Source organism: Amia ocellicauda, chromosome 5, assembly GCF_036373705.1.
Source record: "Amia ocellicauda isolate fAmiCal2 chromosome 5, fAmiCal2.hap1, whole genome shotgun sequence".
Taxonomy (NCBI): Eukaryota; Metazoa; Chordata; class Actinopteri; order Amiiformes; family Amiidae; genus Amia; species Amia ocellicauda.
The window spans coordinates 51,209,593-51,235,606 of NC_089854.1; the positions used below are offsets into that span (position 1 = coordinate 51,209,593).

The 26,014-nt window shown below is 39.1% G+C and overlaps 1 protein-coding gene across 9 annotated transcripts in view; it reads left to right on the top strand.

Moving 5' to 3' along the window:
* The window catches only part of anks1b (ankyrin repeat and sterile alpha motif domain containing 1B), a 300,917-nt gene that overhangs the window by 127,552 nt on the left and 147,351 nt on the right, over positions 1-26,014 (top strand). For 8 of the 9 annotated variants that reach the window (XM_066705629.1, XM_066705625.1, XM_066705627.1 and 5 more), the window contains exons 6-9: positions 3,862-3,963; positions 5,590-5,709; positions 9,838-10,013; positions 20,066-20,221. In XM_066705629.1, the coding sequence (XP_066561726.1) occupies positions 3,862-3,963; positions 5,590-5,709; positions 9,838-10,013; positions 20,066-20,221 (554 nt within the window). The remainder of the gene's footprint in view (positions 1-3,861; positions 3,964-5,589; positions 5,710-9,837; positions 10,014-20,065; positions 20,222-26,014) is intronic. The other variant, XM_066705632.1, reaches the window with a different exon arrangement.

Here is a 26,014-nt window from a genome sequence, read left to right on the forward strand (position 1 = left end):
CAGCTTCCTAAATAAATTGGTGTAATCTGCCCATGTCTCTTACCCAAACACCCCTACAGAGGCTGTGGGTGTAGCAGGCCTCCGTAATAATCAAGATTAATCTGCTGCTTCAGAACGATCATTCAAATTGCATGTGATACATATGGGTCGGTTGTAAATGGCCCTTTGTGTGTTTGGATATGTGAACCTCCATTTGCTCTCCATTGAATTAATATTAATAGTAGTAATAATTCAGAAATGATCTTAAAACAAAGAATCCTGGCTGTATTTTAATTTGTTTCTGAGATGTTTGCTCCACTAGTTTCTCTGTTAGGTTTCTGTTGTCTTGATTTACGTTGCCCAGACAGCTTTATGGCTGTATAGGAGCTATTTTCTAATACTATGCATCCCATAATCCTATACCCTGCTAATTACTGGTAATATGATTATAATGCCAGTAAGATGAACCTGAGCTTTTTGCAAAATTACTTTTTACTCCATTGTGTGACCTAAAGCAATTACATTCCACCAGTAACCTAATAAATCACTTGTTTCCTCAGGATCTTTCTCAGCTCACAGACAAACCAGCAGCAATTTATTCAAATCACTTCCTTTCTGAGCTCAAGTGTGTTGTGTAGTAGGTAGAGAGAGTGACCTTAAGCTTCAGGCAGCATCTTTGATCACACTGTAGATGTGTCACAACTTTCCTCAGCACTTCCTCCATTTCCTTCAACACTTCTTTGGAGCTGTTGGTGCTTTATGACCTCATGGCTCTTGTGTAGTAGGAACTGGGCACTCAGAATGTGGTAAAAACTTAATTTCTGCAACTGGTACAATTGACACTGCAGGCACAGAAGCTTAGTACATATCAAGAACAGTATCTTGTCCATATCTTTGCCCATATTGTTCTTCTGCAGCCTTTCTGTTTTCATAGAAGTATCTTACAATGTAACTGCATTTTATAGAATTGGCCATTGTCCACCAGTTGTACAGAAGAATTGAAACTGTTCACCCATTCCTGTTCATGCTATAGTCGTGTGTCAACCTCTATGCATGTACTCTGTTTTGTTTTGTTAAATTTTCCTGATGGAATCAATTATTATATTGAAATGCTACTGTATTCAGTTTAGCATGGCTTCTGAAGTCTAGTATACAGAGTTGTAGAACCAGTTAAACCATTGTGATATGGAATTAAAATCACTAATTCCACAAAAGTTATGTTTTTAATTATTATTTTACTTGCATTTTTCCTTCATTGACTAAAGAGAGAGAATCCTCAAACCAATGTTCAAACCAAAAAATAAGACCAGGTGAAATTTTTGGACAGAATTTGACATGGCAGTATATTATCATTGCAGGCACCTTGAGAAATATAGCACAGGAGTGGGGAATCCTAATGTTAGCTATTGTCCTGCCCTGTCATCCGTGACAAGACTGCAGCCCCCCCCCCCCCCACACACACACACACACTTGTTAGAAATTCTTTACTGGTGTTGGTAGAATAAATCTCTGTGATTGGTCTGCTTCTCTGACCTTGTACCACAGGAGACTCTGTGTGGATTCAATGCTACCCTGTTTAGGCAGATTGCTGAGAGCATCACCGGCCTGTTTTGGGGGCAGTGATGCAGGAGGAAGGAACACAGGGGCTGACTGTTTACTGAGGCTGGGGGACTCTGATTTTTTTTCTTTTTTCTTTTTTCATTTACGGAAATCATTTGCTAGACTATGGCCTAGACCATGTGTTTTCAAACCAGTCTTGGAGTACCCCCTGCCCTGCTTGTTTTCTGTTCCAACCTAGGTCTTAATTACTTAATTGAATGGTATATTGCTTTGATAGGTCAATTAAGGATTCAATTAAGCAATTAAGACCTCAGTTGGAACAAAAACCAGCAGGGCAGGGGGTACTCCAGGACCGGTTTGAAAACCACTGGCCTAGACCAAATCAAGTGGCCAGTGAATTGTAATGTACAAACCTCTGGTCTGTCAGGTGAAACCTGACACTAAAAATGTGATAGGGAACAAGTTTGTATTAAGTGTATGCATTTAACTGCAAATGGGTTTACGCTACAGATCTGCACTACAGATTCCTAAACCCATAGGCAAACCCAGAGGGAGTTTTGAACATTGGGGGCTGGACTGATTTTAGTTTGCAGTTACACATTATAATTACTTAAAACAGTCTAATTTCCATTTCCATTTAACCAAACAGCGCAGCCATCCCTTCCCTTTAAGCAAGATACCTTGTATGTGCATACTGCTCAGTTACAATTTTGTTTATGCATGTGAGTATATGCATGTATGCATATATGCAGAACCTTATAACTTGGAAAACGCCTTTAATTCTGTCATTTACTCATTTGTATTTCCCACTGCTAATTGAAAAGGCTAGTATAGGCAGATTAACAACATTCTTATAACAATCCACTAGCTCTCTAATCATGCCTTTAATTTCCACTGGCGTTGTAGCATGTATGTTGATCTGTTCTCTCTCATGATTAAACTGGAACACATGATTCTCCAATCAGACTTGTAATTGCATATATGTGCCTTTTGTCTACTTACTTGTGGCAAGATTATTCATATGCAGCTAAATTCAGTTTGACTTTCCACAGAGAACTGACGTTTTGCATGCAGTGTGCAGATGTGCACACCGGCAATTCTTCGACTGTTCGGCTGGTGTGTATAGAATCGCACTGGCTGTGGTGCTTGAAGGTTATAATTGAAAAGCAGCTGCAGGAGTTAATACTGATAAATCCGCAATGCAGAGAGAAATGAAGGAGACAGATTCACCTGGCTAGAGAGGAGAGCAATTCTTCACATGACCAACTTCTCAAGGTTTATCTGGCTCTTTCCCGTCTTGTCTTCATAGGCTGCTCATCAGTCAAAACAAAGTCTCTGAGCTGTCCTCTCATTTTTGAGTGTTTTGGTTCTCAAGACGAGAGTTACTGCTAATGGATACATTATTTGCTGATTTCAGGGTTTCAGTTTATCAATGGAGATGTATCTTTGCCATCTGTCATTTCAAAGCAAGCAACAGGAAAGGTTGCAACCCTGTGTGTGTGTGTGTGTGTTGGTTCAAATGCTGAGATGACTGTACCCTGTCTGCACAGCACATTTTCAAAGATTGTCTGTGCATAATAATGGATATCAAAATCATTCACAGGCCTCCTCTTCATCAAAATCCTTTAGGACAGCATATTTTGTGAAGCTGAGCATTTGGCTGTGAAGCTTTGAGAGTGATTTTTTTTCTATATAGCTGCTGGCTTTCAAATGTCCCTGCTACTGTGAGCAAAGGAATTTGACAACTTTTCACACTGGTCTGAAAATATCACACATGTTCAAATGTGATGAATGATCTGCAATCTAGTCCAAAAGTACAAATCCTACAGTCCAGTTAAGCCGCCTGCCAGCACTCTTGGCTCAGTGGTCAGTGCATGTCTATTGGCATCCATGAAATAAGGACTCGCCTTCTGCCCAAGACTTAGTCTGCACAATACATGACGCTTTGACATTTTAATGGCCTTACAATGCAAAGCAGCCTTTTTGTACACAGTATAGTTCACCAAAATGACGTTCACGTTCTTTTCTAAAAAGTATTCACATGACTTAATGTTTTCAAAATTTTAAAGAAAAATCATATTGAAATACTGTCCCAAAGCCTAAAAACATGTGAGATCATGCTATTGCTATTTTATATTCTTCTCTTAAATATAACACAGACCGACAATGACAGCACAAGACTGAACTAAATGGGAATGTCTCCTTCTTAATTATATATGTGATTTGTCATGTTGGAGTGTTTCAGCACCGTAGAAGACCCTTTGATATGAGTTTAGATTAGTCTCCCTCTGACACTAGACCATCTTTGGGTCTCCATTCTAGGAATTGATGCCAATTTAATGGACTGCCAAGGACGAACTGCCCTGGATATACTGAAGGAGCACCCAGCACAGAAATCACAGCAAATCACAGCGCTCATTCAAGGTAGGTTTGGTTCAAGCAAATTTGAATCTTGAATAATGTTCACCAATGTTCTCATGAAATGCATATAATTCTCATACATATTTTCCAGTGTAAATATCTTTATATAAAAACAAAATACTTAAGTGTTTTCATTGATCAATATCACAGACTGGCTGGAGGCTTGCATATAACAAAATTTCCTGACTGATGGGTGCATGCCAAGCACAACAGAGGTGAAACAGAAACTGCGGTGGTTCGTGTTTGGCTCAGAAATCAAAAAGTCAAGCATCCTCAGACGAGCTTTCTGGGATTGAAAATAACCACTGGAGACAAGGACCACTGCTATAATCAGTTCTCATGACACTTGCACTTTATTTACTCAGTCATCATATGGACATACTGTAAAAGAGAGAAATCCTATTCCGTCTTTAACACTAAACAGACAAACAGAGCAGAGCTTAACTGCTGCTAGATTAAATTAATAGATAACATGTCACTGCAATATGGCATGCTTCTTTGAGGTCAAACACACTGGAGCCAGCTCCACTCTCAAATAATACAAGATGCATAGCTGGAGAAATGACAAACATTCATTCTCTATGTTTCATTAAAGTGAATGTGTTTTGCAGATACTGGCAAACATATGCATAACGTGTGTATTTTTGCATGTATGTTTTGTGAATTTAGGGAATGTTGCTTGTCACTAAATAAATTATTATTCACATCTATGGGAAATAGGCCTCTAGTGTCAGCAAAATACAGTTTTTGCTTCCCTCCTTTTTATGGGGTGTATATTTTGGTTGTTTATTAATATTTTAAAAGGTCTTCAAAATGCTTGAAAAGTCTGTTGTATGCAATTCTCATAATTTTGAAAACTACTTTTTTTTATATATACTTTTTTTTTATATCTTATATATAAGATAAAATACCTTACTGAAAACAACCACCGATATGTTCGATTTGAAACACGCCACTTCCTCTGTAAACACGAGTGTGGCTGAGCAATCTATTTCACTATGACTGATTACACAGCAATTTCAGAACTGGAGGGAGCGACTAGAAATGAATGGGGGGAGTCTTCAGGTGTTGATTCTAGAGTGCATTTTGAAACATGACCTATATTGAATATATATATATATATATTCTCTCATCCTGGGCCTTTACAAGACCTTGGATAGACACTGTCAATTTGCACACTTCTGTATTTTTCCTGAAAATGTTTCATGAGAAAAGTGAATCCCCTTTACAATAAGGAAGAGGAGGAATATCAAACTCTGAACTAGAACTTCCAACATTCTCCAATGTCACTGAGCCATGCCCTGATTAGAAAAAAGTGTTTTTATAAGCTCCTTTTCACTGTTTCTCCCAGTTTCACAGTTCCCTTTCCACTGACCTGTAACAACTGCTAGAGCTCTCTTTAAGACCTTCTGGGGGTAGCAATGCCAACTCCTGGGTCGCTTTCTGTTCAAGTAAACAAACTCCCCTCTGCATTCCTGGAACCACACTGTGACTCAGCGGGGTTTCTCAGAACTGATGGGTATCGGCACCAGCATTCTGTACAAATATATTGTGGCCTTTATCTCTGGCAAGGAAAGGCAAGGGTCTTTTCTGCAGTGCTTAAATGCGCTCTTTTTCTTGTCCTCCCAGAGTACATGGCAGAAAAGCTGGAGAGAGAGATTGTGGAGGAGCCGGTCAGACAGTGTCCGGTCCCGACGCCCCGCACCTCCGTCTCCTCCCCTGCCGCCTCGCCATCCCATAAAACCAAAAGTAAGACCCTCTTTTTCCGACCCTCTTTCTCTGCTACAATATGGGTTGAGTCTGGTCCTCCAGCATATTGTAGAGTAGGATTTGTGTTGCCAAAACAACCATTTTACTACAGTCCCACCAACAAAGCATGGAATGAACCTACAGTGTATGAGAATGTATGACTGAGAATTTAGGGGCAACTATTTAGTTTCGAAGAGTTTTATAAACTCGGACTGGGTACTTCAACCACAGCACCTTTTGTAAATTTAGTTTCTGATTCAATGAGAAAAAGAAGTGAAAGTATTTCGGGTGATTTAATGGATTGTTGGGAGGGTTAAAATTTAATTTAGCACCTAAAAGTACAAGTGGAAGTTTGAACATTCCCCAGTAACTGTCAGCAACAACAACAAAAATTCAGGATCTACTGATGATTTTTTTTTTTTTTTTTTTTACCAAGGCCTGTAGTGCCCCTAGTGTCCACAATAATATAACACTTAAAAAAAACCGAATTTGTAACGATTTCTTCTTCTTTAACAGCTAAAACTGTTAACGTTCAACTCGGTAAAAGCAAAGACAAATTAAGGACTTTAATTTCCTTAAAGGATTGAAAATCTAAACCTTATTTATGTCCGTATGCAAACAAAACTTTTTGATTCAATTTTTTTTTAAATTATTACATTTTCAATAAAAGAGGAATCTAATGATTCAGTATTCTACACAATAAGGTCAGTGCTTGGAACCCAGGCAGAGCCAGGTAGAGTCCAGCTCCTTTTCCCGGATGACTGCTTGCTGACATCATCTTTAATGAGGTCATTGTTATTGCACGGTCACTCAGACAGGAGGGTCTGCTTCACTGTGATCAGAACTGATGCATCTCATGGGTGCTTCATTATGTGAAGATGCTAAATTTGGTAATAATACTCACTTGACCCAAATTCACTAATTAAGACACAAATGACCAGACAAGGGAGCTTAAGAAAACACGACAGGCACACTTTAGCATGAAATTTCATAGCTTATATAAAATTATTAATACAGTACACATTTTACACAATGTATCTATCTCCCTATGTTTCACTGTTTCATCTGCTTATTAGGAGGGACTGTATTTCAGGGATGGGAGTGGTGAGGGTCCCCAAAATAATAGTGGCCTAGTATACCTATACCCTGTGTCCTTTTAGCCACTGATCTCTTGCAGCTTTGGAAAGTTTCACCTCAAATACAGCTGCAGGACACATCCACAAGAGCTAAATATTTAAATGAGCTGTGGCAAGCACTGACACATAACACATTATTTCTCCCAGGCAGCTGTATAATTGATACCAAACGACACATAAATAATGAAAGGTGACATAAGTTTCTGTGAACTACACTGGAGCAGTGTAATTGCTGATAAATTAACTTAATTGCATGAATAAAATATAAATGCTAGGCCGGAACAAACAACTGAGACAATCGACTTAAATTCCTCAGACTTGTTAAAAAAAAAAAAAAAAAAACACACAACCATATTTGCTGCTAATTATGGGAAATGATCTGCAAAAGCCAACTTCAATTTGTGAATTCATTAGCCTCCCAGCTGCCTGCAGTAATTGTGCAGTGTAAAGAAAACAAAGAGTGATGCTGTGAAATTACACTGAAATGTTCTTCCTCCTTTATTGTAAGCAGGCCTCATCAACCTCAGTTTGCAGTGCCGTGTCATTACACTGCCAACATATGTGTGGATAGTGTCGTCTGTAACCTTAATTGTTTCTTTTTTACTTCTGAAAGTGCTTGGCAAATTGAATGTACAGAATGTAAGGCTTCGTTGCGTTGGCAGCCTAAATTATTATTATGATAGTCTCATTCACCGTTTACACTACAGAAACTTAATATTATGTGAGGTGTATGGCTAATTACTTGTCATCGCTAAATTAACTGATTGATTTGTATTACAGATACGGATGAAGGTAGGAATGGTCTTAAGGTTACATTTAGATTAATTTAAGGATATTTTATTTAATAAAATGTTCCGCAAAACAACAAATTGTGTTGAAATAAGTGTTACATGGAGGGTTATAGTGAAAAGTATCCTTTCAGTACAGTGATGTTTTAGGTGTTTGCCTTATTAACTGAAGATGTTGAAGTTTTTAGAAAAAAATACACTGCTCAAAAAAATTAAGTGAACACATAATCATCACAGTATAACACCAAGTTAATTAAACTTCAGGGATATCAATCTGTCCAGTTAGGAAGCCTAAGCGATTGTGAATCAATGTCACCTGTTTTGGTGCAAATAAAAGTGACAACAGGTGCACTGGAGAGGCAACAGCAAGACAACCCCCAAAAAGGGAATGATTTTAAAGGTGGTGGCCACAGACAATTGCTCTCTCCTTATCCTTCCTGACTGATTCTTCTCTAGTTTTGCGTTTTGCTACTGTCCTTGTCACTACTGGTAGCATGAGACGGTACCTGCAGCCCATTCAGGTTGTACACAGTAGTCCAGCTCCTCCAGGATGGCACATCCATGTGTGCCGTCGCAAGAAAGTTTGCTGTGTCTCCCAATACAGTCTCAAGAGCATGGAGGAGATACCAAGAGACAGGCTGTTACACGAGGAGAGCTGGACAGGGCCGTAGAAGGGCATCAATCCAGCAGCAGGACTGGTATCTGCTCCTTTGTGCGAGGAGGAATAAGAGGAGCACTGCCAGAGCCCTACAAAATGAGCTCCAGCGGGCTACTGGTGTGCATGTTTCTGACCAAACTGTCAGGAACAGACTCCATGAGGGTGGCATGAGGTCCCCACGTCCTCTAGTGGGACCTGTGCTCGTAGCCCAGCACCGTGCAGCTCGACTGGCATTCTCCAGAGAACACCAGAATCGGCAGGTCCGCTATTGGCGCCGCGTTCTCTTCACAGATGAGAGCAGGTTCACACTGAGCACGTGTGACAGACGTGAAAGAGTCTGGAGATGCCGTGGTGAACGTTATGCTGCCTGCAACATCATCCAACATGACCGGTTTGGCGATGGGCCACTGATGGTCTGGGGAGGCAAATCCTTGGAGGGTCGCACAGACCTCCACGTGCTAGCCAACGGTGCCCTGACTGCTTACACTGGTGCAGTGGGCCCTGGGTTCCTCCTGGTTCAGGACAATGACTGGACTCATGTGGCCCGAGTGTGTAGGCACTTCCTGGATGACGAAGGCATTGATGCCATTGACTGGCCCTCACATTCCCCAGACCTGAATCCAATTGAGAACCTTTGGGACGTTATGCATCAGTGCATCCGACGCCACCAAATAGCGTCACTCACTGATGCCCTGATCCAAGTCTGGGAGGAGATCCCTCAGGACACCATCCGCCGTCTCATCAGGAGCATGCCCAGACATTGTTGGGAGTGCATACAAGCACATGGAGGCCATACACACTACTGAGTCACATTATGAGTTGCCGTGATGAAATTCACGCAAATTGGAACAGCCTGTGATTTCAGTTGTTTACTTTGATTTTTGGTGTGAGTTTGAATCCAGCCCTCAATCGGTTGGTGATTTTGGTTTCCATTGACCGTTGTTATGTCATTTTGTTCTCAATGAATTACACAATGTACAGTAAAGATTTTGATCTTTAATATATTTCGTTCATCGAGATCCGATGTGTGATTTAAGTGTTCCCTTCATTTTTTTTAAGCAGTGTATATAAAAAAGTAATTAGATTAGAAACTGTAACTGGTATTTTTTTATTAGTAATACATATGATGGTAGAAATGGTCTAAGTTACATTAATGTTGCTGCATCCCAAACCTGAAGATGATCGGGTACATGTTTTAAATACCATATTTGATCCTACGTTTCTACGCAGGGTCCTTATTCGATGGGTTCTGAAAGTTTGGGCCTAGATACCCAATTTTCTCAGGATATCCACTTTTTTTCACTACGATCAAATCAAGCTATCAGTCTATTTAATGCTCCAAAAACATGTTAATCAAGGACACCTGTGTGTTTGTGTGTGTGTATATATGTAATGTATTTATACACTCTTTCTATCTCAGATATGTTTAATGTTACAATAAATAGGAGAAGTAAACTAAACTAAACAAAAGTTATTCATGATTGAGCTGCCAAGAAAATGGCCTATTTAATTACAGCAATGTTATTTATGTTTTTTCCTCTTACAGATGAAACGGTGACAGGAGAGCTGTCAAAATTATTAAATGAAATCAAAATGTGCAAAGACAAAGAGTTCTCCTTTGAAGATCTGTGCCAAACGATCTCGTCGCACTCAATGGAGAGCTTTGGCAGTGGCAAGCTGTCGGATGAAGACAGGAATGGCAGTCTGACAAAGACAAACAAGGTAACTGGGTGACACTGCAGCCGCACAGCATTCCCAAGCTTTATCACAGCATCTCACTGAAGCCTGGTTTTTAATTGTCAGTCCCAGGCACTGGTGGAAATGAACATTTAAAGGCTGTATTGATGTTAGGACTGAAGATTTTTGCTGAACTTACTTGTGCCTGTCTATCAAACTTTAGATCAAGTCCAATTCATCACATTTTGTAATCATGACGACCACATAAAATTACAGCAATGTTTGTGTTACTGGCAGTTATGTCCATACATTTTTAGTTTGGAAAGCAAGATTCCATTCCATACAAAAAACAAGATAATTGCTTGTCAGTCAAATGGTTGTTTAAAGGCCTCACACTACAAGTTAATAACATACAGGGCTTTATCCCTCAAAAGAATGCCACCACACTGATCAGGTTATGCAAAGTGTAAAACATGTTGAAAACGTGTTCATTTAATTAATTGCCCCTTAACTGCAGCAATAATTGCCCCTACAAAAGCTCCCTGCCATTGGGAAGATGGCTTTTTCTAGGCACATGCTAGAACATGCTTTCTAAGTGGAAGATAAGTACTACCAGACTTTTGCTTTTAATTTGTAGCTCAGAGATGGAATACAATTATTTAATGTTTTCTCATACATACAGGAAACAAACCGTACAAATCCAGATATTATTTGTCCATTATTTAATATCCATTTTCTTAGTTATAACCCCAAATATGTACTGCTTTCAGTTGTTTACTATCACAAATGAGAAACTGGAGGTACCAACAATAACAAGGGAAAGCATTTCACAACAAGTGGTTTCTAACACTGAATGTAACATTGAATAAAGTCATCACACTGTGTAGTGTACTTGTCAGCTGATTTACAGACTTCCATTAGCTGTAATCTCCATCTATTAGCATCAACTGATCTACGGTTGTCCAATATTATTACTTAGAAAGCCTGACTTACCTAAAAATTAGCCTGTTCCTTAGATCCACTGTTCTTAAGAACCTTCACATGAACAGACATAAAGATGTCATGTGACATTTGCATTCTGTGAAAAATAATTACACCAGGAGTACGGTATGATTTAATAGTAAAGCACCAGAAAACACAGTTAGGAGGACTTTTTGCTTGGTAAAAAAAAAAAAAAGATTGCAGTTTATTTTTTGTGCTTAATCAGCTCATTGATGTAAGTGAATAAGCAGTAAGTGGGAAGAAAGAGGGGAATCTTCAGTGTAGGAGAATCTGTTGTTGCATGTTGTTTACAGCTGCTTGTCGCCCGCTTTCCTCTCTGTGTGGCTGTGTCTTGTGTTTGTCCAGCAGAGGGCAGTCTGTACAAACAGGCGAGAGCAGGACACTGTCAAATTATATAACAAGTCAAGGCACGGTGCCTCTTTCCTGTTTTAGCAAATTTGTACATTGACATCCTTTGCATTCAGACCAACATTCAACGTTGGAAAAAGCAAAGACTTATAATTAGATTTTTACTTATTGACACTGTATTTTATAATACAAACATAGCTATGTATGGAAAGACATAGATCAGGGGTTCCCAATGTCTGGTGTTGGAGTTTGCATGGGATGAGGGGGGGAAAAGTACAGTGAGGGAAAAAAGTATTTGATCCCCTGCTGATTTTGTACGTTTGCCCACTGACAAAGAAATGATCAGTCTATAATTTTAATGGTAGGTGTATTTTAACAGTGAGAGACAGAATTACAACCAAAAAATCCAGAAAAACGCATTTCACAAAAGTTATAAATTGATTTGCATGTTAATGAGGGAAATAAGTATTTGATCCCCTAACAATCAGCAAGATTTCTGGCTCCCAGGTGTCTTTTATACAGGTAACGAGCTGAGACTCTCTTAAAGGGAGTGCTCCTAATCTCAGCTCGTTACCTGTATAAAAGACACCTGTCCACAGAAGCAATCAATCAATCAGATTCCAAACTCTCCACCATGGCCAAGACCAAAGAGCTGTCCAAGGATGTCAGGGACAAGATTGTAGACCTACACAAGGCTGGAATGGGCTACAAGACCATCGCCAAGCAGCTTGGTGAGAAGGTGACAACAGTTGGTGCGATTATTCGCAAATGGAAGAAACACACAATAACTGTCAGTCTCCCTCGGTCTGGGGCTCCATGCAAGATCTCACCTCGTGGAGTTTCAATGATCATGAGAACGGTGATGAATCAGCCCAGAACTACACGGGAGGATCTTGTTAATGATCTCAAGGCAGCTGGGACCATAGTCACCAAGAAAACAATTGGTAACCGTGAAGGACAGAAATCCTGCAGCGCCCGCAAGGTCCCCCTGCTCAAGAAAGCACATGTACAGGCCCGTCTGAAGTTTGCCAATGAACATCTGAATGGTTCAGTGGAGAACTGGGTGAAAGTGTTGAGGTCAGATGAGACCAAAATCGAGCTCTTTGGCATCAACTCAACTCCCCATGTGTGGAGGAGGAGGAATGACCCCAAGAATACCATCCCCACCGTCAAACATGGAGGCGGAAACATTATGTTTTGGGGGTGTTTTTCTGCTAAGGGGACAGGACAACTGCACCGCATCAAAGGGACGATGGACGGGGCCATGTAGCGTCAAATCTTGGGTGAGAACCTCCTTCCCTCAGCCAGGGCATTGAAAATGGGTCGTGGATGGGGATTCCAGCATGACAATGACCCAAAACACACAGCCAAGGTAACAAAGGAGTGGCTCAAGAAGAAGCACATTAAGGTCCTGGAGTGGCCTAGCCAGTCTCCAGACCTTAATCCCATAGAAAATCTGTGGAGGGAGCTGAAGGTTCGAGTTGCCGAACGTCAGCCTCGAAACCTTAATGACTTGGAGAGGATCTGCAAAGAGGAGTGGGAACAAAATCCCTCCTGAGATGTGTGCAAACCTGGTGGCCAACTACAAGAAATGTCTGACCTCTGTGATTGCCAACAAGGGTTTTGCCACCAAGTACTAAGTCGAAGGGGTCAAATACTTATTTCCCTCATTAACATGCAAATCAATTTATAACTTTTTTGAAATGCTTTTTTCTGGATTTTGTTGTTGTTATTCTGTCTCTCACTGTTAAAATACCTTTAAAATTATAGACTGATCATTTCTTTGTCATTGGGCAAACGTACAAAATCAGCAGGGGATCAAATACTTTTTTCCCTCACTGTAGCAAATGAACCACCGATGAAAATGAAATATGTCCCAAATCATACCTTTTTTATTTCCTATATATTTCTGTAAGGGAACATTTATGAACTTTGTTGTTTTATTATTTCCCCCAAAATTACATGTACATTTGTAACAGAAAATGTTCAGATCATGTACAAATACAGTAAAGGTTCAAAAAAGGGGGATTTAAATGTTGGCTTTGGGGGGCTGCACAAAACATCCTTGAGGACTGCATTTGGCCCCTGGGCTGCACTTTGGGAACCCCTGATATAGATAGATAGTTAGATAGCTAGATCCGCACTCCGGAGGAAAGACAAAAGCAAACTGGCACTGCAGGTGACGAGATTCTTGCAACAGAGACCAGTTAGGATGCATGAGCAGATTAGTCACATCACTCTGGATAAGGATATGGTGCTGATATGGTGCCTAACCCTAACCTAATTCCCTTGTTGCTCTGGAGCATTCCTCAAGCCCATCTATGATTTTAAAGCTATAATAACAACAACAACAACAATGGAAATAATACTGCATAATACAATAATACAGTTACATAGTTGGCTTGGATTATCTCTTGTTCGTGTGGACTACATAGGGGCCTGTCACAATTAGTAAGACATTAGATTTGTTGTTTTTGTCTGATGATGAAGTTCAGAGGTCATGTCGGGGTGTTTTATTTATTTATTTATTTATTTATGTATTTTTTTATTTACTTACTTACTTACTTACCTTGGATCTCTTTGATTGTTGTGACCCCATTTACCGCCATGCTATTCCTGTATGTCTTCCCTCTGCTTCTTATGAATAGACTTTTTGCAGATCCTTGATATTCAGCATGTGTAGTGTGTAAATCAATTGTTTAGTGGGATACCAGGATTTCTTCAGATCCCTGTTAAAAAGGATCCTAAAAAGAGCTAGTATAGAACAGTAACACCATTGTTATCAATACTAGTAGTAGAGATTTAGTCTGTTTTTTGTTTTCCTGCCCAGAACAACGATCTTGAACATTTGTGATTCAGGCTGTTGCATTTTAAAACCATAGTCTTTTGTCCTATAGGAAAAATGATTAATGCATTTCATAGCACACAGGAGATCAGGTTCACAGATCACCTTGGTTCCCTCTCTTTAGGTCTATATGTTCCCTTGTCTTTATGGAGAGGCAAGAAAAACATTTCCAGAGTTCCTCAGACACAGAGCTGGCTGCTTTTTAAGTTTAAGTTTCAAGATAAATTATTCTACCCAGATCATTCAATGGAAGATGTGACTTTGTGTAATGGATTCGAAAGAATTCAAAATATATTCACATAATTTAATTATTAATTATTAAAGTTAAGCTTTTTTTTTTTTTTTTTTTTTTTAGAATACAAATATAGTCTGTAAGATTTTTTCTTTGACAGTTGTAAGGTTGATGGCAAATATACTGATTAAACCCAGCGTGATGGTCAATTCCAACCAGATTAGCTTTTTTCTCCATATGAGCTGCATCGCAAAAAGCAATAAGCAGGCTTCAAAACACACAGCAATAAAGGGAAGTGGATTCCTCAGTGGTAATTAGGGGGGAAAAAAGGAACGGTAACCATGCTGATAGCTTCTGATGTTAAGGAAATAACTTTGTACTCTGAAGCACTTTGATTTCATGGCTTCTTCTATTCATGCAGAAACCCCTGGTCCTACCTGCTCTATTCGGTTGTTCTTCACTGCTGCTTTTGACTTGATTTTGTTAAATTACGAAAGAATAGTAATTTGTTACAAGGTTGCAACACTGAGGTGAGTATACACACACACTCACATACCCAGCATATACAGTAGCGTTTAGTTATTGGTACAGAGGAATACTTAAGTGTACAGGACACAAGATAATCCATATGCAACTCCGAGTGGAATCGTTTCATTTTTGCTTTCTTCATTAGCAGTAGGGAAGAAACATTACCTGATTACATGATCGATACACTTCCTAACTTGTTTTCCACCAACCTCAGCTGCTGTGAGACTTCTGGGCCTTGTGGTATTTTACAGAGTGATTGAGACGACAATAGACAGCCTCCTTGGATAGTTTTTGGGATCGATGCAGCCAAGTGTCAGGGAGAGATGGACCTAGTAGTTCTGCTCTAGAATTCTGGTTGTCAGCATTTGTGTTTTTGAAATGCTATTGTTATAGGAAAAGACAACCCTTGTCACGGAGAAACAGAAATGGTGAAACTGAAGTCCTGGCTGCATAACAATTTGTATAAATGAGGATTCGAATGAGGTTGGCTTGTTAGAGGGTAATATTACACAGTTCATAGGAAGAAGGCAGGAGAAGATCTTGTCATTCCAGTACAGATTTGAAAACCTTTGAGAAAAACAACCTTTCTTTCTAAATCAAATTCTACCCTTTCTTTGCCTCTGCATGGTGGGACTCAGAGACTTCCTTCTGGTGCATTTGTGTCTATGTGCAGAGTTCTTCTTACAGTATTGTGACAGGATATATGTTGTTTCTGTTGGGAAGAATTGGACATCTGCGGCATCTGTATCTTAAGCACTGACAGGGATGGGATTTTAAAGGTCACTTTGGCCTGATGTCTTGACTTTTCCATCGAATATAGAGGCAGAAGCGATGGCTGAATCTTGTGTCCTTTGTGCATAGCAGCCCTGTGAATGACAATACTTTCCCTTCTTATTGCAGCTGGAGGAAAAATAGTGTGCAGTAAAATGCTGGAAAAAACACAACCTTGACCTAATTTTCTTTGTAGAAGATTAATACATCATCTATTGTTACTGCCGATTATTTGTTTTGTCACACCTGACACACCTTGTTTTGCCCAAAGAGAGCTCTGAAGGAGAACCTTTCTAATGTCTTTTTAAACTATAAACAGTGCCTCCTAGTTCCTGGTGGTCAGTTCATGAATGCAAGGGAGATGGCAGTGTGAAGTATTATTAATGCTAAAGGGAGTGAACATATTTTTCTTTGTGAGAATACATTGTATGTTTTGGTTATTAAATTATTGTTACATAAGGAGCGTTCGACTCCACGTGTATACCTGCAGGGCATCAGCAGCTATTGCTCTGTGCTTCCTGTTCAAGAGTCTTATTGAAGAACCAATCAGAAGCTCTAAACGGTCTTTGGTCTTCCATTCGTTCAAGGGATGAAATGATTGCCAGTTCTGGTGACAAGACGAGGAGTCCCTAGTGTCACAACAATGTGTTCTCTCCCTTTTCCGCTTCTTACCTTCTTCCTCTTTTGTTTCTTTCTTTCAACTGTATTTTTTTTTTTTTTCGTCTTTGTCAGTGAATCATCTTACTGGGTGTATGTGCTGTAAACATACACTAATTGGTATATCAGTCACAAGAGCATGAGTGTGTGAACACAATTCTTCATAGTTTCCGATGCATCACAGCCTGACCAAAGCGCTGAGGTGTGGGTCACATCTTGCCCTGAGGGACACTGCGAAAGAGTTAGACTGCATCTGGGCATGAGTATTATTATCCGCCAGAGGAACACTGCAGTGAAGAGTGTGACGTAGGGAATGCGTGCGGTCCAGGTTCCAATGAAACCACTGATTTTGATTGTGAATCGATATGGACGTTTTTCATGCCTGGCTGTAAATGAATTATTTCACAAATGCCTCCTATGCTCTGTGCAATAAGTTGTAATAAGGAAGAGCTGCCAAAGTTTCGAGTAGACTTGTTACACACTATCAGCTGTTCATTGCAGTAGCACAAGAGAATAATAAAGGTAACAGGAATATTTTATTTGTCTTGGAAGCCCACAGGGTGGAAGAAAGAAATGCTGCCTGCTACAGTTCTCCACGAAATCACTACAAGACACTCCAGCTATACCTAAGCTGCAATTCTAAGTTTAAAATTCATAAATGTTGTACATCATAGAAGTTATGTGCAGAAACTGGTTTAATCAACTGGAATGTTTACCATGTTTTGTGGCCTGATTCAGTGTTCAACCAATGGTGGAAAAGATCTCATTGATAAGTTTGGTTTTCAGTACAAGATTAAATTAAATGAATCACACAATGATGTTCTTATTATTCCCACCCTGAAGAGCCATTGGAATTAAATTTGTCATGCGGTGCATTTTTTAAGACTTGATGTTGATGGTAGTCGCTCACAGTAGTTGGATCAGCTCTTATCAGAATGAGCTGATGCCTGATTCCTTATGCCACAAATCTCTGCACGATTCTCCTAACAGACAGTGGTGGCAACTTGGAAGATGAGGCCAGCAGGGCACCCAGTCTCCCAGTCAAATTCTGATGTAAATGGCATCACAGATGTCAGTCACTCCTTTGCAGTAAACACAGTTATGTTATGCACTTGTTATTTGTCTTTGTGCTAGATCATGATAAAATGTGACTGAGCATGATTATAGTAAGTCCCTTCAGTTGGTTGGCACCAGGAATGTGGCGCTATAGCAGTATCATTCTTAATTTTTTGGCTTTTGGAGGGTCGTCCCTCTGACATTGCCTTATATGAGGAAACATGCCTTGATAAGGATTGGTTGTGCTTGCTGGGTTTGTGATTGACATTTAGTGTAGGTAGAGACTGTGGACCATTTGATCTATGGCCATTTGATCTAAGAGATCTACATAACCGCCTTGATACCAGGCCCAAGGCTGATGACTGCAATAGTAAGTCAGTGTCAGGGGGCAAAAGATGAGGTGTAATGTCTTGGGAAGACGTGACAAAACAAAGATGGATCTGAAGCAGTTTAGTTCAGAGTAACAGGTATGAATGTAAACTGAGAGATCCGTTGTCATCTGACTAGCTAGAGACCGGTGTGGATGGCACCTTTTGATCTTCTGCCACCTGACAGACTGCGATCCCGAAGCTCTGATTCCTCCTTTTAATTCTCTGCAGGGAGTCGGGTGATGTGTCAATCAAGACAGTATCTATGAATAATTTATTCCTCTTGTCTGTCCAAGACCGGGCATACAGGGTCATATATCCGAGACAGCGTATAATTTCCAAGGTTTCACTGCCGATGGAGTCAATAATTCAATTTGATATGCCTTCGAAGTGCTTAATATGAGATTGACAGAGTCATTAAAGCTGTCACAACTGACCAGATTAACATTGTGCAAAACTCTAAAATGGTGATGGTCTCTCTGTGATTTTTAAAGGAAAGACTTTATTTAGGAAAGATTTTAAAAACCGAGGGGAAAAAAATGTAAGATGAAAAAGAGAGTAATAAAACAATGAACTGAGCCATTTTCTCTTCGTTCATATAGTCAAAGTGCTATTCAACAATGCTGCTTAAAGGTTGTATAAATATAAAAAGATTACATCAAATTTTTGCACAGTTTTGGGACCATAACATCACATATGCATATGCAGGCATTACAGAAAAAGGTATTTGTTTTGTCGTAGAAAACTTCAGTGCACCAAATTAAATATTATTAATAATGTATTTCACTTTGTTTGCAAAATCAGTCAATAAATCCAGGAAACAATGGCAAGAAAGATAATCCTTAGAGAGAGGTTATTTGTGTAATTCATTATAGATACTGGGTGGGGGAAGCAGAAAAAAAAAATACAAATAAAACTGAACTGGGATTGATTCTGGGCAGCTTTCTCCAGGGAGTCTGTATTTTGTGTGTGTTGGTTTGTCGTTTCCAATGTGGACTTGGTCAGGAATGTCACCTTTAATGTTGGCAGAACTAGCCAGAATACATAGAGCTGCTCCACTCCCACGTAGCACTCAGCGAGGCCCCAGAGACTCTCCAAGTTGATCTAATATTGGTGCTGTGGAAGTGTTCGTCTTCCCTTCTATAGGTGACCTTAGGATGAGGTGTTTTATTTTTTTTATTTTTTTTCCTTTTTTATTTTCCTCCCTTATTGTAATGTATCATTCTTATTAAATTTTTAAGCATTGATATGTTCAGGGATATGTTGCTCTTGAACTTGAATATAGGCAGCACCCATAAATAAATAACTAATAAACGGTAATAACTTTTCTGGCAAAGCTCGGAAAAGGGGGGAGTTAACAACGATATGCATTTGATTTCCGAACTTGCTATTTTAAGGATGTGAATTTATATGTAATGCTTTGCATCTTGACACTTAAAAAGTATTTTCTTTGAACCGCTTTGTTCCAGAGATTCCGTCATCGAAAGCACCCTGGTGTGTGTACCAAGCAAGTGTCTTTCATCTTTGAAATAAAGAGTGTCAGTCAATTTAATACCTGAATAGGAAATCTCGCATTTGCCTTTCATTACTCTTTTTGTTTGTGGACTGAATTGGTGTGTGGACTCTTGGCGTTTCTTTACATCTTAGCTTGTTAGAGCAAATAGCCCCATTGCTTAGCTTTATAGCTTTGTAATCTACACTTTTACCATCAACCTTAAGGCCCTTATGAGACATTACCACTTCCAAAAGTATTTATTTAATTATTGTTGTATTTTAGAGTGTGCAATGATTTTCAAACAAACAGCTGTTTGTGGGTAGTGTAATCCATTTCCCAAGTACTCTTCATAGGACCCATTGCTTGCAGGTGACTTTGAAAACAACCATAACTGTTGTTGATAATTAGTGCAGTGTGAACCCATTACTCTCCTGAATTATTCAGTGTCACTGGCATTTTCACTGGAGAACAGCTGTTTGAATTTGCACAGTCACAAATGGAGGATCTTGGGAGACCCATCTTAATAGGTCTTCAAAGAAACATAGGAGGACCTTTTTTTAAGGATATGAAGAACACCTGGCAAACAAGGTGAAAGCAAAATCACAAGAATTGCACAAAGACACCTTTTTTTTGCTTATGTTTACATACTTCATTTTGACTGTTCAGCACTTCCCTGGGGCTTACAGTGCAGCTGAGAAGGGCTTTTCCAAATGAGCATCAATCTTTTAGAAGATAGAGCAAACCCTTTTTGTTGATGTTGCTGACCGGTGACTTTTTACATTTTTCTCCCTACAGCGGCCCTCCCCACCACCTCCACCCCCCCCGCCCCCGCCGCCAGCATCATCCCTGGAGGAGGATGAGGGCGACAAGAGCTGTGGGCCCTCGGGACTCTGGGAGGCACTGACACCCTGTAACGGCTGTAGGAACCTGGGATTTCCTGGCCTCTCTCAGGTACTCATCTTACAAGGGATACAGGCGATGTCAGAGATGGTCTTACAGTTAAATTTAGGTAGCTTTTATCGTGAGATTTTGATTTCTACAGTTTCATTTGCCTATTTTATATTTTCCAGTAAACCTAGACTGTTCATTTTAGAGTTCATCAGAATTGCAAGTGCGGTTTTACAGTGCCTTGACATTTTGTTGTTGGCTATTGTTATGGGCAGTAATGGGTAGGTATCTTATTGTTGTACTGCAGTAGTGTACCGGTGTAATGTCAAGTCTTTCTGTTTGCAATCAAGTTTCAGATTAAAGATTTATTTGTTAAGCTATGGATTTTTTTAAATTGTCAATGTTTAAAAAAACAAACAGATTGAAGATCAAATCAGCCCCTGAAAAAGTTTCAAATTTCTTTCTGGATTTTTCAACTGGTTCTTGCACAAAACTCTATTGACTTTGTATTGATTCATGCCTGTGTATAGCATGTAAAATCAAGCCTATTATGTCACATGACATAGCCTGTCAGACTCCTCCTACAAGAGTGTTTACTTACATTTCTCACAGTATCAATACATTTAGCCATATTTCAGATAATACATGAGTTTTTGCAATATTGTGCCATTAGTCTTGCTTATATAATCATTTGTCAAAACAATCAGTAGCCATTCTTTCAACCATAGACGTAAATGTTGAAAAGTAGCCCTGTGTATATGTTTAATAGTGATTGTTATAGGCTTGTTATGTTTTGTAAGGGTATACTGATCCATATAGAAATACCCTGACATTGAGGTGGTCTGCAAAAAAAAAGGGCAGGTATTCTCAACAAGAACAAAGAAAAACTTAATTATTTAACAGTATATTATATTTAATAAAACTGACCTCATTTTTCTATTACAAGGCAGCCTGTCACCTCAATAATTCAAAGCCTGCCAAAGTGTTTCTGATTGCTCCACAGAGATGCACACTGCTGTGTCTGTTGCTAATCCTAATTAAGCAGGGAGCTAATTATGAATGTTTGTCCGTTTTTATACTTATTTTGAATGAATCACTGTGAAAACATCTCATTAGATAAGAGTTTGATTTAGGGGTTGGTGGGGGGAGATCAAAAGACAAAAAAAAACAAAAAACACTTGATTTGCTTTTGCTTGCAGTTGCCAATCAAACCATATTGAATGTAGCAGTCCATGTTGCGTTTGCATTTCTTAATCTCCTTTTTATCAGAGCAGGTTACCATGGGAACATTGTTAAGGTAACCAAAGCTGACTTCTCTACAGACAGATCTAGAAATTTCTGCAATTTGACATGCTAAACAGCTCAGTGCAGTCATATTAGTAGTTGAAACGTTCCCAGATTAAGTGCTTCAAATTAGACCCTGACGATGCTCAGTGTTTTTAGTAAATATGCCACCCACCCAACAACTGAGCATTTCCTCCTTAATACTTTGACCAGTGTATTTGAAAAATGCACATGGTAAGTACAGCATTAAGGACTTGTTTTCTTGATTTTGATTTTACGGCAACCTTTTTAGAAGCCTCTTTATTATTAAAATCAGCCAGGGACAAATACGATTATTACATGTAAAACGTGAGTGGGAGCATGTACTCAACAGAAAGTTATTTTCCATTCCTTACTGTCATCAACAGACCTTTCTTATCATTCTTTTAATGGCCTGTCAAGTGTTAAAAAAACAATTTTACAGCAATTTAGGGAGAAGAAAATGTCATACAGTGAATCAGTTGAACACATGCAAGGTACTCAGAAGTTGCATCCACTGTGTCAAAAGAGCCCAAGCCCATTCTAGGTAGTGCAGACTACAAACAACATACACAGGAAGTGTATTAGTGTGTTCTTTAGTAATTTAAAGCATTGTTTGCTGATTTTTGCTTGGATTGCAGTCCGCTTTAGCAAACCAGATCAGACTGCATACATCAAGTGAAAACAACTGAACAGGCTATCTTTTAGGACAGTCTGGCGGGAGTACCAAACCTGTTTTAGGATTCATTACACTCCTGTGAGGTGTCTAGAGCTAGTCTCAAGGTTATGTCTGTTTGGATTGCAGACCATTAGTGGCAAGGAGAGAGTTTGTCTAGCAAACTGCTGGTGCATTTTAATCCTGTATAGGGAACTCTCCCTGTTAAATAAACAATTTTCCAGAGCTATTTACAAGGTCCGAGCAAAATCATATAAGTCAATACAGTCCTTTTAATCCTAGATGTAGACTGAAGTGAATAAGAGGAATCTTCACTAGAAATAAGTTATAGCCTATGGAGAAAGAATAACAATAAAGTACAGATGGAAACTGAATTGTGAAGAATAGTTCCCGAACAGCGCATTTTGCATCATAGGAGCCTATTCTCTATCCCTAGTGCTCCAGCCCTGCACTGGAGTACAAGAGGACCGAACAGTGATAGTGATTAATAAATTCAGGGAAGGATTTTTATGTGCTGACAGAATACAAAAACAACTCCTGTGTGGACAATCAATTAAAACAGTAAAGCAATTTGGAAATAGGAAAAAAAAAAAAAAAAAAAGCAGGGATCAGATTCTAGTCAGAATAACTCTGGAGGCATGGTGGATATAGGCAGCTTTACTGGTGTGCAGACAGTGGCTAGACACCAGTTCTTGAATTACATTCACAACTCTCAATCAAACCTGCCGAGTCCCTCTGCAACCCTGGCCCTGATTACCACTCTGATCTGCTGATCTCCTCTCTTCCTTTACACAGAAACCTACACCTGGGAGACGGTCACTCAATCTCTGCCGTTACTACCAGAGAGTCCTTAATTTACACCTTAGGCATACCTTAGAGTTAATCACTTTTCTGTCTCTCTTGGACACATCCATTGACCTGCAACCTTCACGTTAACTCAGGGGGAGGCATCCCTGGTCCTGGAGGGCTGCAGACACTTACAGTTTTCGTCCCTTCATAAATTGATTGGATTAATTTGTTAAATTAACCATTTGTTACAGGTATTTAGTCATTGCTGATTGAAAGAGACCTGCAAGAGCTGCAGTACTGTGGCACCCCAGGATCAGGGTTGCCTACCCCTGGTGTGTAGTGTTCAGTTACTGTAGTTATAGCTGAAGAGGATACCTGATAGTCTACCCCTGGTCTGGCCTTTGTTTTACTGAATTTAACTGCAGCAAGATTGTGAACAGGCCCTGCTTTTGTCTACCAGTGTACGTACTTTTGCTTCTCTTTGGTTTTTCTTTTCTTCCTTGTAACACTGAGAAGAAAACACATTTCCACAAAGGAACGGTCAAAAGAAAAAAAAAAAAAGAAAAATGAAAGGATCAATCTAATTCTTTGGGAGTGTTTAAAATGGGCGTCAGGGTCCATTTGCAGTGCACTTTCACATTAAGCCACCTCATGTCTTAAAGCAAGTTAATGATCAATATATTCTCTTTTCATTTGCGGATAGAGCTCAGCTGTACACAATGGGTTCCAGCATGCATTTCCTCTTTCTTGATGGCATTTATCCACAGGTTATTCTTGCTCATGCAGGCTTAAACTGTCATTCAAGATTCTGTAACTTTATGACAAGGGAGATTTCACACGACAGTGGTGCTGTGGGTTGCCTGTACACAATGTGATCTGAAAGTAGAACAAAGGGAGGAAGTGTGTTGTGAACCAGGCAGTGTCTTGCAGACAGTGTGAAGAACCACTCTGCAGTAAACTCAATCAGAGCAGATAAATACATTAATAAGGAATAGGAAGTTTGAATATAGTGCTAATAAAACCAGGGTCTGGTCTGTATCCCACTAGAACTGTCAATATTTCGGACTACATACAACCGTTGCACCCAAAAAATGTATGGCTCCTTTATAAAACAGCTTTGAGATGACAATGAAAAACAAACAGTTGGATAAAATGTAATATTCTGATTTATGATCATGCATAACTTTTTCACAACAGAAACCACTGCATTTACATTTCAAATTAAAGCATTTTTCTAATGTTTCCAAAACATGTATATATAATCATGAACAAACTAATAAAATAAATGTTACGTAAAAAACTGTCTGAACAGGTGTAGAAATCAATATGCACAATCCTTTTTACAATTATTAAACATAAATAATCAGTTATAAAAATAGCATTAAAAAATATAACCAAGCTTTGAAATTATCCATCTGTCTATTACAGCTGCATATACTGTATCATTGCAGAAAATGTGCAGACATCAACAGGTCTGTTTGTGTTGCATTTAGCAACATGGCATCATCTTTTATTCCATGAGCCTGTGGGTACAGAGCTGGCTGAATGTTGAGGGGCATTTGCCAGACAGCTTTCTTTTTTTTAAGCTAAATGTTTTTGGGGTGTCTATGTTTTGTTTTGCATATGTTGTTGGGACTGATGCTTCAGCTGTCCGATTTCTCAAACAGCAGCTCATGAATTAATGTTTTCCAAACTGTCTCATCGTTGCCCGTCTCTGCTTGGAAAAGTTGATGCAGCAGGTTTGGTTGTCCTTGGTCCTGGTGGTGCTGAAGTGGCAGATACAGAGACAGCAGCTGTTTCTCCAGTAATGTATCTGTTTCTGCCACAACCTCTCCTTCTCCCCCTGGTTGGCTCTTCTTGTGCTTCACCTTCAGATAAATCTGGCTCGGTGTAATAGAATAAAATTGCACACGCTTCTTCCGTATTCAGTACTTGTTATGCCATATTCTCTTTGTCTTGTATAGATACTGAATTGTAGTGCCAACAGCAGTCTAATAAATGCTAATGCCAGTTCTACACCTAATACACAATAACACTATTTAACACAATTTTTGTTCCTGGGTAGTAAGTGTTATTTCCAAATTGCTTATGCCTCAGAAGTATAGAAAATGGCTATTATTCACCACAAACTTTGCTTTTGTGACCAGGACAGTGATATTTTTAAATTTAACTATTTCCAATGAGAAAACGGGCAAATTTGTGTCTTTTCGTTCACATAAAGTCAGAAAAAAACAACATATGAATCCAAATTAACATGTATTTATACTAAAGTAATACAAAAATGAATACAAAAGATTTAGAAGTGAGTCGTTTTTCGAGATTTACGATTATAATTTTAAATTTATAATTTATAAATTTCAAAATATCACTGTAAAACGGTAAGGAAACATTACTGAAGATGTAAGAATGATGTTTAACAGAAACCTAATTAAAGAAACCATTGAAAATATTGGGAAAGCACCAAATAGTAGATTGCATTTTACCTGAGGTTAGGTGCAACTTATTACCCCATTCTGACACCTGAAACCAAGGATTTGTATCCCCTATCTATTAGAGTGAAGACAACAGTGTCAACAGTAACATAGGGAAGGTGTTCTCCAGGATCCTCAAGGCCTGGATACTGGCCTTCCTTATAGAGCACAGTGTCCTGAGTAAGAGTCAGATTGGCTTCCTCCCAAAACACCATACTACACACCCTCAAATAAACATGTCCACCAAACTACTCCAAAGGTGTATAGGGGTTAAAGCATATGATATTATTATATTAATGTATTCAGAAAATTGGCACCAAACATCTTGATGACACAGAGGGAGAGAAGATATCTCCACTAATACAATTGGAAATACAAAATTATACAATATAAATTATATATTTTTTTGTAAATTCTTCGGCAGTACATTATATATGTCATGCCAATTAAGCACACCAGAGAGAGAGAGAGAGAGAGAGAGAGAATACTTTTTCTCATGCTGGCAATAATTTAAAGATTATCAGAAAAGCAATGGATTGTAATATGATACAATATGATATAAGGTCTGAGCACAGGGATGTACGGGAGAAGGACATTTTTATGAAACAGATTTAACAA